Raw genomic sequence first — 20394 nt, forward strand, 5'->3', positions numbered from 1 at the left:
CCTGTTGATCTAGTCTTTAATGCATCCTTATGGTGCAACACAAATTTCCAAGCTCTTCACATCTTTTAAAGGATCAACATGTACCGGAACGACATGCATGCACCGTACGTGGAGTTAATGGCTGATGAACCCTCAATTCACGTTTTAAAATCAATGCTGGTACTGAAACTTTGTTCTGAGTTGATATCGAAATATGAACTCGGTAAAAGAATGTGTGATGAAAAGTTATCAACAAGATTTCGTTCTGAGTTGATATCAAAATATCAACTCACTCGAAGAATTTGTGACAAAAAATAAAGTGTAAAATAAAATATAAATACAACATGAATTATTTGTGTACTTTAGTTTTTATATAATACTAAAATTGAGACACAGATAGTGGGTGGAAGAGAGAGAAAAAAACTGTTGATATATAAATAAATGAGAGAAAATTGTTTTTATAATTATTGGCCAAAATATGTTTTTGTCTATGTTTCTTATCTAGTATTTTATATAATACGAAAGTTTAAATCATAATTGTAAACTAAGCGTATAGTTGTGATATTTTCTTATAACTATGGACACAAAAAATTATTATTTGAGATCAAAAAATAACCATATAAGGAAAAATGGTAAAAATCATATTTAAAAAACTCGAATAAATGATAGATACAAATATATTTAACTGTATAGGCAAACAAACAACTAACAAAAGATTAAACTATTCAAAAATCACCGAAAAACGTAAATAAAAATCAAACATCGTGAGAAAATTATCTACTATTATAAATCATATATCTATCCAATTCGAGGTCCAAAGTGAAAAAGAATGACATTTTGTTAATCGCGTTGATTATAAATCCAATTCTAAGAAAAACAAACAAATAACAAACAATTAAATGGCTGATAGAAAAAGACAACAATGTACTAAAAGGTTGGAAAAAAACAAATAAAAGACTCTACAAAAGAATAATAAAGATCGATGGACGTGAACCAATATTAAAATCGGTATCGCTGTGTGTGACTTAAAATCAAAAGAAGAATAAAGAAGCGGTTAGGGTTTGTTTGATTATCTCCATATCTATCAAAAAAATCTTGTGGTACAGCACAGGTGTGAGAATAAATCTTAACCGGTTGACATGGACACGTTGCATTTGACGCGAGAGAATTGTAGCTTGCATGCTCAATCACCATCATAGTTTACATTGGAAGGGAGCTGTTTCTAGATGAAACTTCTGGAGTCCATAAATGAGCCCAAATTAACATATTTGAGTAACAATTGACCCGGAGTAGTAAAATCCGGTTAAATCCGATCCGACCCTTTTAATATCGACGTGGCAACGTTTGGTTGGGCAATTAAATCAAATCCTTCTCTCTGTAAAATAAATCCCATCCCAATCGGTTCCGTCGAGAACTCTTCCGCTTTTTCCGCATCGTGCTTCTTTTCTCCTTTTTGGGGTTTCGATGGCCACTGTCACTGCCACCGCCGACCACCGCAACTACCTCCATCTCGAATCCATCCCCGTCGTAGACCTACGTCTCCTCTCCCAACCCGAACTCCTTTCCTTATCTTTATGCTCCTCTTCTCCTTCCCTTTCCAATGCCGAAACCGAACTGTTCACTCCCAAAATTGACCGCTCCGTATTCAACGAGTCCGCCGGTAGTCGGAAACAGACTTTCTTCCGTCTCCGATTCGGCGGTTCCCGGCCCCGCAGCCACCTACACGACCAACATTCCTCTCCTTCGTCTGAGCCCTTCCCTCCTCCTCTAAACCTAAACCCTGAATCTCTTGACGAAGAAAGCTCTAACGCCCTCTCTCTGCTTAAATCACTTTTCAACATCGATGATTCGCTTCCCGCTAACCCCGAAATCGATGAACCGTACGACAATAAGGATCTTGTGCCGGTTCAAATCGATTATCCGAACGGGAACTCGAGTTTGCAGAATATTCCAGTCGACATTGTTAGTAGTAGTGTAGGAAAAAGGAAGCGAGGGAGGCCGAGGAAGGACGGGAAAGATAATTGGCTGATTGAGAGCGAGCGTTTACCAGTAGAGGAATGTAAAGAAACGGAAACCTTAGATAAGCCAAATGAAACACCTGATGCGGGCAACAGTAGCAGTTGTAACGGAGGGAAGAGGAGGAGAGGGAGGCCACGAAAGGAGGAGAGTCAAAGTAGAATGATTGGAAACGAGCAAAAGAAATTTGAGAGCGAAATCGAGAAGGCAGCATTGGGGAATGTGGAGCAGATTCTGGGAATTGAAGAAGAGTTGAGGAGGAGGACTGAGGGGATTGTGACAGAGGCGCAACTTTTTGAGTTTATGGGGGGTTTAGAAGGGGAATGGTTGACGAAAAACCACAAGAAGAGAATTGTTGACGCCGCTGGGTTTGGGAATGTCCTTCCACAAGGGTGGAAGCTTTCGCTCTTTGTGAAGAGGAGAGGCAACCTTTTTTGGTTAGCATGTAGCCGATACATAAGGTTTTCCATTACATTTTTTTTAAAACTTTACTTTAAAATTCTTATTAATGATAACCTGCATATCTTATCGACGCTGTTTACTTTTTTCGAAATATAAAATACACATAATTTCTTGTTAATGGGAGCCTTTTTATTTAGTTGAATTCCCGTTCTCCCTTTTTCCCTGTTGTTGAGAATAATTTAGAGTCTCTGCTTTGAAATGTCATTGTTTTATCAATTTTCGGTGCTAATTTTATGTATAACATTTTATGTGATTTTTAGTATAATGTTCTTGAATCTTCTCTTTAGACTTTGAATGCTATATCTTTTTTTCCATGTTTGGTTTAGTCCTCAAATTAGCTGTTCCATGCATGATACCTAGTAAGAGAGATTTAGAGCATTTATAAAAGAAAAGGAAGTAGATAACAATCGGATTCGAAAAATTTGTTTCTTATGATTTTCAGTTTTCAGTTCCTTTGTTGTTAGCTGTGTTGGTCATGTCGTTTTTACACTCTCTTCCCTAATATGGTACCCTCCAGCCCTAACGGGCAACAGTTTGTATCCTGCAAAGAGGTTTCTTCATACTTGCACTCCTTTGGTGGACTTAAAGATTCAAGCCTGGAAACTTCAAATCTCTCTGACAGTGGCATTGATTTTGGTGTCAAACCCTCATCTGGAAATGTAAGTTTCTTTTTGTGTTGGTGATTATCATTCACACTTCATCTCCGCTTGATTATGCAGTTGACGATGAGAACTTTAAATGCTTTCTACAGTTGCCAAGAACAAATAAATCTTCTGAACCCGAGAAGCGAGCTCCCTTACAAAGAATGGATAGTCCTAGGGAAGTCCAGAGAGTTGAAATAATAAAATGCCACAAATGCACCATGACTTTTAATTTGCAAGACGATTTTATATGCCACCTGCTATCATCTCACAAAGGACCAGCAATGAGTTCTGGACATGATACCCCAACTATTGGGGAGGTAAAAAACAAAAGTGGAAAATATGAGTGCCAGTTTTGTCATGAACTATTTGAAGAAAGGAATTGCTACAGTATCCATATTGGGATTCACATAGAAAACAATACGAAGAAAGTTGAAGGTTATGTTGGAAAGCAAAACATCGTGCAACCAATAAATTCTTCTGGCAACAATGAAATAGGACCTGGTTTTCGCTGCAGTGAATCTAATGAAAATCCTCTGGTTCAGACGTTTACTGATAACAATCATGGATGCAATTTATTGTCCATTGATGAACAGGATAAGGTTAACAGGAAAGAGAAAGTTTTAGCTGAGAAAAACTGTGATAAACAAGGTAAATTCTATTCCGCAATTGGTAATAAAGGAGACGTCAATGATACTGCTGCAGCTGCTGATCTTAATGTTTGTTTGGGTTCCGAAAATGTCTTGTTTACTGCTGATAAACAAGGGATTTCCCAATCTTCACGTAAAATAGATGTTGGATTTGCCCTTCCAGTGGAGGAGAAGAAGAGAGAGTTTGCTTCAAATACCAGTTTCCTTGCTCCAAATGCCAAGGGAAATATCATTACTGATATGAATATTGAGGATAGACATTTTCCTAGCTTTTTGAAAGGAATGGAAGCTGATTTGAAGGATAAAGCTACAAGGGATGACCGAAAAGCTGGCCGTGTTGATACTAGCACAGGGCTGGATAATGTCAGAGTTGATGTTAAGCAGGAAAATTACAGTGAAGGTTATTCACTCATTCCTTCTGGCAACAAACAAGGAGTTAATCTCGTAGATCATTTGAAAGGGGCTTCTGTTACAGTCGATTCCGCACATGAAAGAGGTTCTGGGTGTGGTTTAACTTCGTCTAAAGATGATCAAACATGTGTCGTCAACAATAATTCGATTCTTGTCTCTGGCACAGTAGTTGATCCCGAGTCCATTATGGTCAATGAGTCTGCAAATATCGATCCTACTGTTTGTTTCCAAAGCCATCTCCCTATGAAGAAACCCTCACACGAGAAAAGTGAAACTGTATTGCTTACATCTCATGGAAGGGATCAAATTTTTCCTTCCGACAATAATGCATTTAAGGTCTTTAGCCAGACGGTAGAGATGTCTGAACTTGAAAAGGCCCAAAATTCTAGTGGATTAATTCAAGGTGTGAACAGGCATGGCAGTGGCGTGGGTGCTAACATCCTGGCTAGTGTCAAGCATGGAAAGACTAAAGACCATCAATTTGGTCCATCTTCATACAAGAAAACATCCATCAGCACACCAGAGTATAAACAGGATAAAGGGTCTGAGAGCATTCTCTATCAACAATACGCTAATCAACAAAACAGTAACTATGACAATAGTATGAACAAAGCTTCTTTCTTTACGATAGAGGATCCCAAACACAAAGTGGCAAGCTCCTTTGCTGGAAGTGCTTATGCTAGACCAGGCACATTTTCTTCAGCAGGCACTGTGCACGAAAGTTGTCCACCTCATTTTTCCGGAAACAGGGATAAAATTGCTGGTAAAAATAATGTGCCTGGTATTAGAAGTGGTGGTCTTGAACCAAAGCAAAATAAAGGTGCTTTTGGGAATTTCTTCAGTCTATCCAGTAGCGAACAAACACATGTGGCAAGTAATGTGAGCATGATTCATGCAGGCAGAGCTCATAATGGATCTAGGTTACAGGATTTTGAAAATGCAAGGAATAATGAAATGATGATTGGTTATTCCAATCATGCCCGACCTATTGAGGATTCCATGACTGGGCTCACATGGAAAAGTAATGAAGGAAATGTTCTGCTGAGTGGTTTGGCTGATACTTCATCTCAATTGTTGCCATCATCCAGTTATTACCCTACATTTGACTGGATGTCACATAAGGTACAGACTACAGATATGATTCCTCATTCTCTCCCATAAGTTATGATATAATGCAAGAAAAAAAATCATGAAACTGTTATTTTTCTCAGAAAAACAGTATGATATATGTTATGTTTAGTTGCTAGTTGCTTTCAAGATGTGGATCTTGATTTTTAAGTTTTTATTTTAATGGAAGTAAAGATCAGAGCTGTTCTTTGCGGTAGAAAACAAATAAATAATTTACTTTTTCCCACTAAGTTCTGCTTTTTAATAAACAAATTACTGTTGGTTTGCATAAAGAAATTTGGCAGTGCAATTTTCTTGTAATTGATAGGGTGAAAGTGAAATGTTCGACATTAGTGGAAAGTGCAGCAGTGTATCGGGTTTTGACGGGCTGCAATCAGATAGCATAGAACACATGGAATATAATTTTCTGACTGCTCAACCAAGTTCTTGTTCAGGAAATTCCAAGGTATCATTGTATGATTAAGAGGCAATGCTGAAAGTAAATAAACACATAAAATAAATTAGTGGTTGTTTGCTTAATGAAATTTGATTATAAAATTTTGTTGCAATGGACAGGGTGGAAGTGAAATGTTCAACATTAGTGGGAAGGGCAGTAATGAATCAGGTTTTGGAGGGATGCGATCTGATAACTTAGAACATATGGAATATAGTTTTATGACTGCTCAACCGAGATCTCGTTCAGTAAACTCTAAGGTACCATCGTACGATTCAGAAATGGCATTAAAGTTTGATTCCTCTGTTTGGCTTGGAAAGGATGCCTTGCCACTGTTGCCTAAAATAGCTGGTAGACATCAGGTTACCGTGTGTTCTTGTTGTGGAAATGAGCTTTATAATGAGGCTGTTGACATCGGGGCACAAAGAAGCTCAATGATTATGTGTGCCAACTGTCGGGCTAGGTTCTCTAGGAACCATGATTTTATGTAGATGTTTACAAGCATACCAGCATGTGTCATTACCAAGGTCTATGATACAAGGTAACTTCCACATCACACGGAACTATTATTTGCTGGATATAAGCCAAGTTTTCATGAGTGGACAGATTGATTGATGTATATAGTATTCTCTAAAGGAAATTACAACTGTTAGAACCATTTTCATATAGTTTCCAACTCAAGGTGATATAGTTCAAGACTTCAAGTTGATTGTGGCTAAATATTATAACACAACATGGTCAATGGAAATGATGTTATCCCCTACATACATTAGCTTAATTTTTCTCTCTTTTATCTTTTGCATGTTATTCTATGGAATACACTACTAATAAGATGCCTCTCCTGTCATGGTTTGCTTGGCTTGAAGGATGGAAAGAAGTGATGGAAAATTTGTTAATCAAATGGTTAAGATTCATAACCACTTTCTTGTTTTGCATTGCTTAACCATTAAATTAAAAAAAAAGTTCATTGCCACTCCTTTCCATCCTTAGTATCTAGCGCAGCCTAAGTGTTGCAAGGAATAAACCTTGCTAGAGCTTTCGGCATCCTTCAATGGGATTCAATTTAGTTGATTCCGTTCAAGGGTGTTTTGAGGCTTGGGCTGTGCGCTATAGTGCAATATATAATATAATCTTGCATTGTAACATACCCTAACTTGATTCCAATTGCTGTGCCAAAAAATTTGAGGATGGCACATTGTAGACTCCTGTATGAATTTTGGAAACTTCTAGATCTGACATCATGTATTTGCTTATAATGTGTTGTGTCCCTTTCCTTTCAAATGATGTGATTTGATGTTCTAGTTACTCCACTCAGTCATTCGACTTGCAAAAATAAATTGAAATAGTTGGAGCTACTCGGAAAAAGGCATAAATGTTTATTCAAAAATAAGTCTATTGGTACTCTTACATTGATGGGGTCAAAGTTATCTTTTTATCAATACACAAGTGTTCTGAAATTTGTTTCAAAGCCTTTTTTTTTTAATAGGAATGTAAGGCCTCATTAAAAACCCCCTTCTTGATTTAAGGAACTTGAAGAAAGCTCCTTAGTCAGCGGAAGGAGGAAAAGAGTACCTTCGAACTTTTATAAATAAAGAAGAATTACATGAGATTTAACAAAAAACACTAAAAAGCATTACATAAGACTTAAACACTCCTCCCGTCATAAAAACCTACACACTGGACCAGAAAAACCACAATAGAACTCTTACAATCAACCTATCCTTTGCTTTGCTAAACTATGTGCCTCTCCATTACACTCCCTTGGAATCCACCTTAGTAAATGAACCTTGTCTGAGATAAGACTCGAAATCTGATAAACAATTGGCGAGAAAAAAATTGGTGCCAAAACCGATGACTGGATCCAATCCACTGCGGACGAACAATCACATTCAACGATCAACCTACCTACTGATACCCACCGTGATGACAAAAAAATTTCAATGCCTCTTTTTATAGCTTTTAATTCAGCAAGTGGAGGAATTCCTTGACCAATATTCTCTGAAAAAGTCAAAAGGGTGCAACCATTTCAATCTCTTAATATACCTCCAATTCCTCCCCCCGAACCGTTTAGCCTAACAGCTCCATCGACATTCATCTTTAGGAAATCTACTGGGGGGTATCCATCGAATGACAAGACGATCTTTAACTTTACAAGGTGAAAAACCATCTGCAAGAGATGGATTACCAATCAGCACATCCTCTTGTATAGCCATTTTAGGGAATTTGGCATGGAACCATTTAGCAAGCCTGAATCTAACAATGAAGAACAAAGACAATCTGTCTAAAGGAGTTCCTTCAAAAACCATCGCGTTCCTAACTTTCCAGATTGACCAAAAGATGACTTCCGGTATAAACTTCCAAATCGTCGAGTTTACGCTCAACTCACCCCAGGAACAAAAAAGCGAAGGAGGATCTTGTGGTAGAACCAAAGAAATGCCCCAGAAACTTGCTACTTTATTCTATAGTTCCCAAACAACATAACAAGAAATGAATAGATGCTGCACTGATTCCTCCTGTTTCTTACAAAAAGGACATAGGATATCGTCTCCTAGTGATAAATCTCTTTTAACCAACTCAGCTTTGATTGCTACTTTCTGGTGAGCAAGCTGCCAAAGGAAAGCTTCTACCCGAGGTGGAGCATAACCCAGCCAGACCCCTTTAGTCCACACAACAGTACCCCCAAACTCATTACCAAGAAACTTTCTGCAAGATTTAATTGAAAACAGTCCATCTTCACTAGCAGTCCACGAAAGATAATCGTCCACTTGATCTGATAGTTGAATATTCTTCAATATAGACATCAACTCCATCCATTGAACCAATTCCCAATCACACAAATTCCTCCTAGTCTGTACATTCCACACCCAACTGCTCGGTTCAGAGCTGCCAAACTCCGCAACCTTCCCCTCTTTATTATTATAGAGCACAAAGATTCTAGGGAAAAGGAATTTTAAAGAACACTCATCAGCCCAAACGTCATTCCAAAAAGAAATGGATTTGTCATTTCCCACTTTCAATTTCGAATTTGATCTGAGACAATCTCCATCCGAATCATTCTTCAGGTAGTTATTAGATATTCCTCTCAAAATCCAAGAATATTGAAGATAAGAAACCTCCCCAATAGACATTGAATTACAACTGACCTTATGTTTACTGCACAACACGCATTTCCATAGGGAATTTTTATCATTGACAAATTTCCACACCCACTTGACCAGTAGAGCCCGATTAGTGAGATTCAGATCAAGAACACCTAGACCGCCACAATTCAATGGCTTGCAAACTGTACTCCAATTCACCCAGTGGATTCTCCTCTTTTCCTCTTTATCGCCCCATAGAAAATTAGCCAGTAATGAATTTAACTTCTTACCAATTTTGCATGGCATTTTGAACATAGATAAGAAAAAAATTGGTAAGGAAGTTAACACCGACTTCAATAATACTGTCCTACCAGCCAAAGACAAACATGAAGCTTTCCACCCAGCAAGTTTGGCAGTAAAGTTCCTTAAAATTGGATCCCATAGAGCCTCTGAATTCTTCTTAGAACCCAAGGGAAGTCCCAAATATTCTGTTGGAAGGAAACCTACTGAACAACTCACTTGTGAAGCCCACTCTGTTAATTCTTCATCCTCCATGTTTATACCAAACAACTTGCTCTTCTCCAAATTTAGATGTAAACCTGCCATGATACTAAAAATCCTCAACACTCTTTTAACATTCTTGAGCTGAGTAATAGAAGCTTGACAAAAAGTGATTAAGTCATCAGCAAACTGAAGATGAGACAACATCGTAGAATTTTCAGTTTTCCCAATAACAAACCCTTGGAGCAGACCCTTGTCAACTGCTTTAGTAAGCATCAAATGGAGTAACTCGCCTACCATGTTGAACAGTAGCGGAGAGAGTCTACAACCTTGTCTTAAACCCTTGGCCATAGGGAACTCTTCCGAAGGAGACCCATTCACAAGAATCGAAATCGAAGCTGTCGAAATGCACTTAGAAATCCACATGAACCATTTTTTACCAAAACCCATCTCTGACATCGTTCTAAATAAAATAGACCATTCCACAGAATCGTAGGCTCTACGAAAATCAACTTTTAGAACAACTCCACGCAACCCTTGTTTTCTCCAATAGTCAATTCCTTCATTCGCAATAAAGGCGCAATCCAACAACTGTCTCCCTGGTATAAAAGCAAACTGGGATTGACTGATGATATTTCCTACACAGCAGCTCAATCTCTTTGATAAAACTTTAGATAGGATCTTGTAAAGACTGCCCACAAGACTAATTGGTCTAAAGTCGTCCACACTATCCTAATTTAGCTTCTTCAGAATGAGCGTAATAAACGCATGATTAACCCCATGTTCCCAATCCCTGCCCAAGTAAAATCCTGAAAAAATCTCATTACATGCTCCTTCAAGGACGGCCAGCATTTCTTGAAGAAGCCCATTGTGAAGCCATCCGGGCCAGGAGCTTTAGAACTATCCGATGAGGCTATCGCTTGCCAGATTTCCTGATCAAAAAACTGCTCCTCTAGTTTTGTAGCTTTGCCCTCTGTTAGCTTAGCAAAATCCAAAGATAAAACATCCAGCTCCATAGTAGACTTATAATTGTAGGCATTCTTAAAATAATTTGCAATATGCACCTTTATCGAATGCGGATCTGAAACAACAGAGCCATTGATCTTCAAACTTGTAATTTCATTTCTTTTACTCCTGTTTAGCGCAGACAGATGAAAGAATCTTGTATTTCTATCCCCATCCTTAATCCATTTTGCCCTTGACTTCTGGAACCAAATGCTTTCTTCAACCCTATACAGCCTCCAAAGATTTGATCTGAACTGTGACAACTGTTCCCACTCCTGTTGGGAGAGAACACCACGTTGTGCTTTAAATTCAATGTCATGAATCTTCAATTCCAAATCTGAAATAGACTCAGAAATCCCTTGAAACTTACTGCCAGACCAGTTTCTGATTGATTTTTTTGTTCCTTGTAAAAAACTGAAGAAACCCCTTCTCTTCCTACTCACCCTTCAATTATCCAAGGACGATTTAACCAACTCCTCAAATCCTTCCTCCTCTAAAAGATAATTAAAAAATCTGAACGGTTTAGGACCCCAATCTACTGATTTTTCCTCCAATGAAATAGGATTGTGATCATATAAAGACCTAGGTAGTAAGCTCTGCACAATATTCGGAAAACATATAAAAAAACTCCCAGAAATAAGGAACCTGTCAAGTCTGACCCAAGTAGAAGTTTCTCTGTTGTTACACCATGTAAACCTTCCCCCTACCATAGGAAGATCGATTAAGTTTGTTTGATTCAGGAAATTTCTCAAAATATCAATAGAGAGCCAATTTTGAGACCTTCCCAATTTCTCTGCCGAATCAAGGTACACATTTAAATCACCTCCAATACAAACTGGCCCGGTTTGAGCAGCAACAAAATCCGATAACTCCTTGAAAAATTCAGCCTTTTCTGAATCAATGGAAGGACTGTACACATTAATGATCACATAGTCTTCAGTTGAGTTCTTAAACTTCCCAAACACTGCAATGAATCTGCCACTTAAGTGGCAATTGGAGACTTTAAAATCCTTATCATTCCACAAAACCATTAATCCACCCGCAGACCCCACCGCTGGAACCAAAGTTCCTCCATTAAGAATACTACCTCCTAACCTCCTCCTAAGAGCCTGAGAACAGGATTCCAGCTTTGTTTCCTGAATGAGAAGAATGCACGGTTTGAACTTCTTAACCATATTTGATATAGCTCTTGATTTCTCTTTTTTCCCCAAACCCCTTACATTCCATGAGATAATCTTAATCTTTATAATGAAGACTTGTCTAAAACCAAAACCTCAAGACTAAAGAACTATCAGCAATCTAAACTCCCGAGTCTAGCCCCTCCCTACTATCCACCAAACCCTCCTCAAAATTTATAATTTTTTTCCAAAAAGGCCTTCTTCCCCTCCTTGAAAGAAATCCCCAAAATATTACTTACATCCCATGTAGCCAATGCCTCTTCCAAAAATACTGAGAAATTTGAAGAAGACAGTAGGAAAACTGACCCTATCCTAAGCTTCCCTGACCAGAAGCCTTCTCTTTCTTCTATCCTCATTCCTAGTCACTGGATCAGATTGACCAACTGATGTAACATCTGTTATACATCGGGGAGACTGAAAGTGATCTCCAGCAGAAAGAAGACTAAAACTACCTTCCTCCTCAACCCCCATAGGGCTTCCCTCCAAGATAGTAGGAAAATATTGATTACTCAACAAAGGACCGATTTTAGTCCTGTTATTTTCTGGCAACTCCAAAGATTGCAATACTCCTTCACTGCTTGGGTTAAACCACACCTTTCTATCTTTAGATCTTCTATACACTTTAGAAGTAGAGCCTTTTTTCCACCTTCCTATCGATGCATTTCTGAAATACAAGCTTCTGGATAAATGATCTGACGGACACCAACTCCTAAAATCCTTTGCAAGAGACTTCTTATTAAGTCCTAGCCCCTGGTAACTACCCATATGAACTTTCCTTGCTTCCTTTTCCACCTCTGTTGCAACCGCACTGCAAACTTCCTAATCCCTGACAAAAACTTCCTCTAACCTTTCCTCATTTGACTTATTTGAATACCCTCTATCTATGGCCCCACCAGGCAACGTAATGGAGTTTAAATCTGACGAAACAGAAGCCAAATTCTGCCTTTTTGATTCCTCCGAACCAGGTTGCTGTTGAACTCCTTCCATCTCCACCCGAGACTCCAAACGGTTACCATAGCTCAAATTTAATAAATTGACAGCTGGCCCAGACGGGGAAATTCTATTAATATTTGAGTTGGGCTCACTCAAGTCCTCTTGGTGGGCTTTATCACATTCATTAATAAAAACATTCCTTAGACCAAGGCCCCTGTAATCCTCTTTAAAATTCAAATTTCTTCAGGAAAATCTGACACCTTAGCACTACTAGGTTGACCTTCTCCTTCCTTTAGCATTAAATGCTTACTTCCACTGCCGCCTGCCACTGTTTTACAGACCTCCCCTACCAACCATCTGTCGACTGTGTCCCTAGAGTCCTCAGCTAGCAATTGTGGGCTGCCTACCCTGCCTGAACTTCGGTCTTCTTTCTCCACTGATGAAACTTCATCTCCAAACTCACCCTCTCCGGCCACCGTAAAATTTTCTACATAAGAGTTTTCTTGTTTTGTACTAACCGAACCCACACTGATTTTTACCTTATAGGATCTCCCATATGAACCCAATATAACAGTTTCCTGTATATCAAAAGGACTGGCCACCCTCAACAAAGCCCTTGCAACCGCCAAATCCTCTCTTCTAACTGTGGACTCGTGGAAACACACCAGTTTCCCCCACCTTGAGACAAGCTTTTCCAGAAAAGGAACATTCCAACATAGTAAGGGGATTCCAACCAACTCCACCGAGCAAAATGCCATCGGGACTCCATCTACACTCATAAGTGGATCAAGCCAATCAAACCAAAAAGACACTTCCTCCCTTCTGCTCGCCCATACCTCCTCGAACCCTTCCTGCGAACCAAACGATATGATACAAGAATTCCATGAATATCCCCATTTAGCTCCCTTGACCTTGATCCCTTCACTAGCCAGACCCTTCACTGCTAACTCCAAATCGAACTGGGATTTGATGATCCCAGTTAATGATCTTTTCACCCAATCATATTCATCTGAGGGAATATGCATTTCCCACAAATTCCTTAGCCCTACATCCTTGTTTTGATGTCCCTCCCAAATCTCTTTAGTCGCCGGGCCTTCCCTCCGCCCATCATAAGAAGTTAGCACAACCTTATAAGATCTCTCATCCCTCAATCGACTATATGACTCAGGACCACCTCTTCTACTCCGATTCACATCCTTTTTCCACTTATCTTCATCCCTTCTGCCGTTGCTACTAACAGCTTGCTTGAATCTCTGCTTCTGGTACTTAGCAACTCCTACCGAGATTTTCTTGCCATCTATCCAAATACCATTTACATTTGCTATCGCTTTCTTCAACCCATCCTCCTTTGCGAACTGAACGAAAGCAAAAGTATAATTTCTATAGTTCGGCTTGTTAGAATTACTCGGAATGTAAACACGTAGAACATTCCCCTGTTGTTGAAAAATTTCCTTGACTGTTTTCCAAGATGCCCTTTTACTCAGATTATCAACGAAGACCGTCCAATCCTCGCCGGAGGACTGACCACCTAAAACCCTCTCTCTCTCTCCCGCTCTCTCTGACACTCTCTCTCATCATGTTTTTACTGGAATTATTCTCACGATGGATTATCACTTTTAATTGATAACTCTTATTTTATGGCATGATCTTTTTTTGTTTCAGAGCCTTTTGTATTTGCATGCCTCAGTTTATATGCTCGTCTCTGTTATTTTTAGGAGAACATGGAAAATGAAATGAATGGCAGTCTCTTTTTATTGCTTGCTTATTTCCGTTGGCATTTGTTATTTTTTTCTTCCCTCTCAACCTTGATGCTTCTAAACACTATAGACAACTATTGTTAAAGATGGTAGTTAAATTTAGGTGCACTAATGACTTCTAAACTTTTGCAGACAGCATCTGAAACAAAGTTGAAGGTTGTTCTAGTTTGTTGGTCGATGAAATTATTGTCCTCGCAAATTACACAAGGCAGAGTTTGCAGTTGTGATATGACTTTTGTTTTGCCTTTCACTGTTGATGCTTTTCCCTTGGTCCAAATCATCGTGTTGGCATTTGATTCTCATGGATATTGTATGGTTCCCGTTATTTCCAGCACAAGTAAGAAGTGAGAAAAGCATTACGCTATGACTTGGCATAACTGAGACACATAACCTTAGCCTGTGTTGTACTTTTAAGCATTTTAAATGTGTTGTGCAGCAATTACTTTTTTGCTTATTGCACTGCTTGGATATTGGCTCATTTGTATGTACATCGCAACACCCGGTCTTTCTTCTTTTTCTGTTGGTGGTATGCTATAGTCTGAACTAGGGTTGTAGGCTAGCAATTAGCATTAGAGACATCAGCACCCCTCCTTTCCCCCTGGATTTGCTTGATGATTCCATGTAAAAGTAGTAGTTAAAAACATTGTTGTTGTATTTGAAATCAGGTAGCTCTTTAGTTTTCTGTAGATGTCAGCATCCTTTTATGACATTTTCCTTTTTGTGCTTTCGTTTGCACTAATCTTGCCATGGCATGTTCATGATAAAACTCTCTGAAAGTTGGACTGTTGATGTTTGATATAGGAGCAATTTTAACATTTCGTATGGTGATTTGTAACACTGTCATGGAAATGGAAGCCTTTTTGGAACATAGATTTTAAAGCATTGCTGTAATTTTTGTTTTTAATGTTGGCACCCTTTAGATTGTTAATAATAATTTGACTCTTTACTTGAGAACAAAGCCAATTATTGCTACTGGGTAATGCTGCGATAAGAGAGCTTTGTTTGCCAGCAGGGATGGACGAATTCATGTTAGGTTGTAAATTTAAGAAATTATATTAGAAACTTATTACAGAAAATACTTGAAATATAAAAAAAATTAAATTTCTTGGGGACCGCATTACCAAACACTCGGATCAAGGCTCGAGACAGATCGCGAGTTATTCGAGATCGACTCGATCAAGGCTCGATAAATACTCGGATCGAATGGACTCGACTCGAGCTCGACTCGAGTTCTTAACGAGCCGAAACGAGTTATTCGATATTCGACTCGAAAAGCTCGTGAGAACCTTGAAAAAATAATATATTAAAAAATTATTTTTTAAAATAAATTATTAATACGGGCGATAATCTAAATACTCACAAATGCTCAAGGGAGAATTAATGAGTTGTTTGAGTTGAAGGTCGGGGTTCATTTATTCAAAATCTTAGTGCATGAAGTTGATCTTTCCTTCAAACTTGATTCTTGGGTTTCTGAAGATTGCAATATTTCTTTAGAACTTGATCCTCCAATTGGATTGTGATTGTTCGACAGCTGTATTAAGAGGTATTTTTAGGTTTGTGGTTGTAATTGTTGGTTTTTTTTACTATGTTATCTTATATCTTGAGGTGTATTTTACAAATGGGGTTATTGGTTTAGGGGCTTTTTGTTTGACGATGTAAGATTTCTAGGTGATATGGTTTGTATTGGTGTTTATTCTCGTATTTGGGTTTGGTGATTCCTCATGGACTTGGTATTTTATTTAATAAAATATGAGGTACTCTTTTCTTCCTTCCAATGTTCTTCAACATACTTCTAAGTATGTGGAAGAATATGAAGGGAGTTTTTAATGAGACTTCCAAATTCTATCAAAAAAAATTATTAATAATATTAATATTTATGTATTGATTTTTTAAAAAATAGTAAGATTTCATGTATTTAAGATTCAAGTTTGAATTTGAGGTTTCAATCGAGTTAAGTTTAAGATTTTTTTTTTCATTTCGAGCCTTTTCGAATCGAGTTAAGTTTAGATTCGAGTTTTTCATCACGAGCCTTTTCGAGTTATCACTTGAGTTTTATTTACAGGATCTCCTTCGAGTCGTTTTTGAATTTTTTTCAGGGAAGATGATAGTGGAGTTAGTACAACTGTTATTATTTGCATTGATCCTTTTTCTATGTAATGTTGGAATTTATTTTTACCATTTGAAGTATTTATTCTCTTCTCATTATTTAATTCTCATAATTTTTCCCTCAGTTATCCTATGTAACATTTTATTTTAATATCTCAGTTAAGAAAAAGACTCCTGGTGTATTTTTTGAAACTCAAGCTTCTTTTTAAAGAATTCTTGGGTCTTCAATTTTTTTACGATTTCTAATGATTTTATATATCTAATTTTGTAAAAAATTAAGCCCAAGTTATGCATACATACATATATATATATATTTGGAAATATAAGTTCAAAATAAAAATTCTGAAAATTATAGAAAATTTTAACGTCTTCAGTTTTTTTTTTACTTTTAATACTTTATAATTATAGACCTAAAATTTGTTTATAAAGTGTTTTCTTCGGTTTTTAATAATTTAATGATTTTTTAAATTCTTTATAAATTTGTATGCATGTGACGTGACATATTCTTATTGGATCATGTGAAATTTTAAGAGAATATCACTCGACTTATGGGTAACACAAAATAATACTCTTAACAGAACCATATTTGGTTGGGACAATTGAAAAAATTTCTATAAGAAACCATGAGAATTAGACTGAAGTATTAGGTAGAAATATCCATTTAATGTCGGTATTCGTGAAACATGTTGATTCTTGACGTTAAGGATATTTTTTTGGCAATCTATGTTTGAATTAGGGGTAAATATCATTTTAGTCACCATTGTTAGAGGAAAAGATCATTTCGATCGCTGATCTATTAAATACCTAATTACGTTACCACTCGATGTGTCATTTTCTTGGATATATTAATACTCTTCGATAGGTGGTGATTAGGGGTGTAAACGAGTCGAGCTCGAGTATCACCGAGTTTAACTCGAACTCAAAGATTTTAAATGTAAGCTCGACTCGAAAACTCACGAGTCTAAAATTTTTAAGCTCGACACGAACTCAAACTCTAAAAGGCTCGAACTCAAAAAATATTCAGAAACTCGATTAAAGCTCGAAACTCGAACTCGATTGAAGCTCGATTTAAGCTTGATCTCTGAATATCGAATCCTCTAGCAGGCCTACGGGTATGAATTGTCAAACCATTAGCTGCAATTAAACCATCTGAGAAAGGAGAAACGGCCATAAAACTTCCTTTACGGCCTCCATCAAACAAGTGACTTGTGAGTTGGAGGAGAGTACAAAGAATGGTAAGCAATCCCAGGAGAACCAAGTGGACCACTCTTTGATTTTGGTCTTCTTTGTGGATGCAAGTTCGATTTCCTCACACAGGCATCCCCAGAAACAGGACTGAAAATCCACCTCTCAGCATCTTCCCACTTTGAAGGCAAGGTCTTTCCATTGTTCAGAGGTAACACCCCAGCAACATTCGCTTGTCTCCTTTCACCATTGTTATGCAATGCCACACGTTCAGAACTCCAACCCTTCTGCATTCCAAAACTCAACTGGTGATGATGATTGGGAGTCCCAAGACTAGGAATTGCATTCGATTTCCGTGTTGGAACAGTGCTTTTCTTCATAGTCCACAACCGAAGAGACAATGCAGAAATATTGGGGGATGGTGGCCGACGTCTGTTTGGCCCTGTGGAGGGGCTCTCGACCAGGAAAAAAAGGGGGAGTGTTTGAGAACTCTCAAAATGGGGGTGGTTGTTTATTTTTTAGGATTAGGCTGTCGACCGGGATAAAAACGGTGGTAGATGGACTGTCGGTGACGCCTAACGCCGGCGGTGAGAGGCGTGTTTACTGTATTCTTTTCTTTTCTGTCCTGGGTTATGAGTTCTTGAGTTCCAAGTTCCTAATCTTTCGCTTCAAATGGCTTCACCCACAAACCCCGATTCGCTTTTAGAGTTTTAAACAAAACATGAACAGAGTTAACTGGCTTTTCAGTGAGAGACGAAAACAGACAAGCGGGACTGAGTTTTGCTACATATGGTTGGCTTGTCTTTAAAAGGAAAATGCACACACTACGACACAAGTACAACTGTCAACTGAGAATAGAAAAACATACGTCATATTAAATTTCTGTATAGATAGGTTAAACGATAATCGAATACGAATTAAATTATTGATTGATTAAAGAATCTATTGTTTTTATTGAAGTTTTGAATTTAAATAATATATATATGAAAAATATAAATATTTATTATCAAATTATTAGACATCTTTAAATAATATTGTCTTTTATTTATTTTAGATTTATTAGAAAAATAAAAAGTGAATTATATATTTCATATATTATGGTCGTATTATTGTATTATTATATATAAGGAAGCTAATTCTAGAGGCATCATGGATTGCTTCACCACAAGTAACTAATTCATTATGGCATTATTTAACATAATGATAATCATTCAATCGTTAACTTTTGGATAATACACATCATTTATTATATACTTTAAATTTTGCCACAAGAATAAAAAATTGCAAACAAATCACTAAATTTAGTTCTTGAAATATTATGTTGGTAAGTCAATTCTTTAAATATTATGTTGGTGAGTCAGTGCTTGAAAGCAATGACGGTGTCGATAGTCATCATTAAGATATGATAAAATCATGTATCAATTAACAAGTTGTGTATATTTGTTTGCTGTTGATATGTTTATGTATAAGTATGCGAATGATTTATTTAGGAGTCATATAACATCATTTTGCATAATTTGTATGTTACCTTAATGCGCATAACTTAACCCCTATCACATAATTGAATTAAGGGTTTAGGGTTTAGGGTTCATTACAAATACATTAATTAATCGACTTGGTACTGATTTATGAGGTAAGTACAATATAATATCTTGATATTAAATGTTGCTCACAACTTGATATTAATTAATCAATATAGTTATTGAAATATTATGTTTAGGGCTTTGGGTTCATTACAAAATTTTATAATTATCAATAATGTATTTTTAATATATTTTTAATAATGTAATTTTAAAACATCGAAAATTATAATATAACATTTTTTCGAGCTGCTAACGAGCTTTTCGAGTCGAATATCGAGTAGCTCGTTTCGGCTCGTTAAGAGCTCGAGTCGAGTCCATTCGATCCGAGTATTTATCGAGCCTTGATCGAGTCGATCTCGAGTAGCTCGCGATCTGTCTCGTCTCATTTACAGCCCTAGTGGTGATGCATCAAACAAAATAAGATAAATTTTTATTATGAAGTCAGATAATCAATCAAAGCATAACCACAAAACCAACATGGGTAATAATAGGGTGAGGGTTCGATTGAGTACTTTTTTTTGAATTATTTAAATTTACGAGTTCTATTTTCTAAATTGAAGTTGATTTGAATTTTTTTCAAGTTGAGTCAAATTTTTTGAGTTTCTGTTTAAATTTAATTATAAATATTTATAATATTTATGATATTATATTATTCCAATTTAAATGGTTTTTTATAATCATATAAAATACATGTATATTTCTTCATATTTTTTCAGATTTGGTATACATATATCATACAAAGATAGGGGACTTAACTCAAACTTGAAAATCAATCCACTAATTATTAAAAATTTCGAGTTATTATTCGAGTTTCATTTTACAGCTCTATTTGAACTTGAAATTTTTTTAGTCGAGTTTATGAAATTACAACTCGAAGTCAATTCGGGTTGAGTTTTTCTGATTCAAGTCAAGTCGAAAAATTGATTTTTCTAGTCAAGTCGAGTTTTGCCCCATAGGTAATACCTTATATAATTGAGTTTGATTAAGTTTTCATTTTCTCATTGAAGTTTCAAAAGTAACAAATTAGTCATCAACGTTTGCAATTTATAATAAAATGATCACTCCACTGTTATCTCCGTTAAATTGATGATGTGGAAACGTTAATAAGAAGGTTAATATTCAGTTTTACCCTTAAACTATTGTTAAAACATCAAACAAGTCATTAAACAATGATTTTATATAAAATATATCCCAAATTTTTTTAATTTGAGAATAGAAGAGACTATATCTACCCTTATCAGACAATAACAACAACATATAGCTAACACCAACAACTATGAGAAAAAATGAAGGAAGTTTATGACTGTTTCTTCACCAGCAATTGACTTTACCATTGTTATGGTTGT

At 36.9% G+C, this 20394-nt stretch overlaps 1 protein-coding gene across 1 annotated transcript; it reads left to right on the plus strand.

The window, feature by feature from the left end:
* The first annotated feature begins 1346 nt into the window (after positions 1-1346).
* On the plus strand, positions 1347-14860 carry LOC120146060. Its single transcript, XM_039159731.1, has 6 exons — positions 1347-2456; positions 2975-3116; positions 3209-5281; positions 5595-5732; positions 5843-6261; positions 14307-14860. The coding sequence occupies exons 1-5, from the start codon at positions 1444-1446 to the stop codon at positions 6209-6211; spliced, it is 3735 nt and encodes a 1244-aa protein (XP_039015662.1). The 5' UTR covers positions 1347-1443; the 3' UTR covers positions 6212-6261; positions 14307-14860.
* Positions 14861-20394: the final 5534 nt, after the last annotated feature.

This window comes from Hibiscus syriacus, unplaced genomic scaffold (assembly GCF_006381635.1).
Source record: "Hibiscus syriacus cultivar Baekdansim isolate YM2019G1 unplaced genomic scaffold, ASM638163v2 tig00110895_pilon, whole genome shotgun sequence".
NCBI classification, from domain to species: Eukaryota; Viridiplantae; Streptophyta; class Magnoliopsida; order Malvales; family Malvaceae; genus Hibiscus; species Hibiscus syriacus.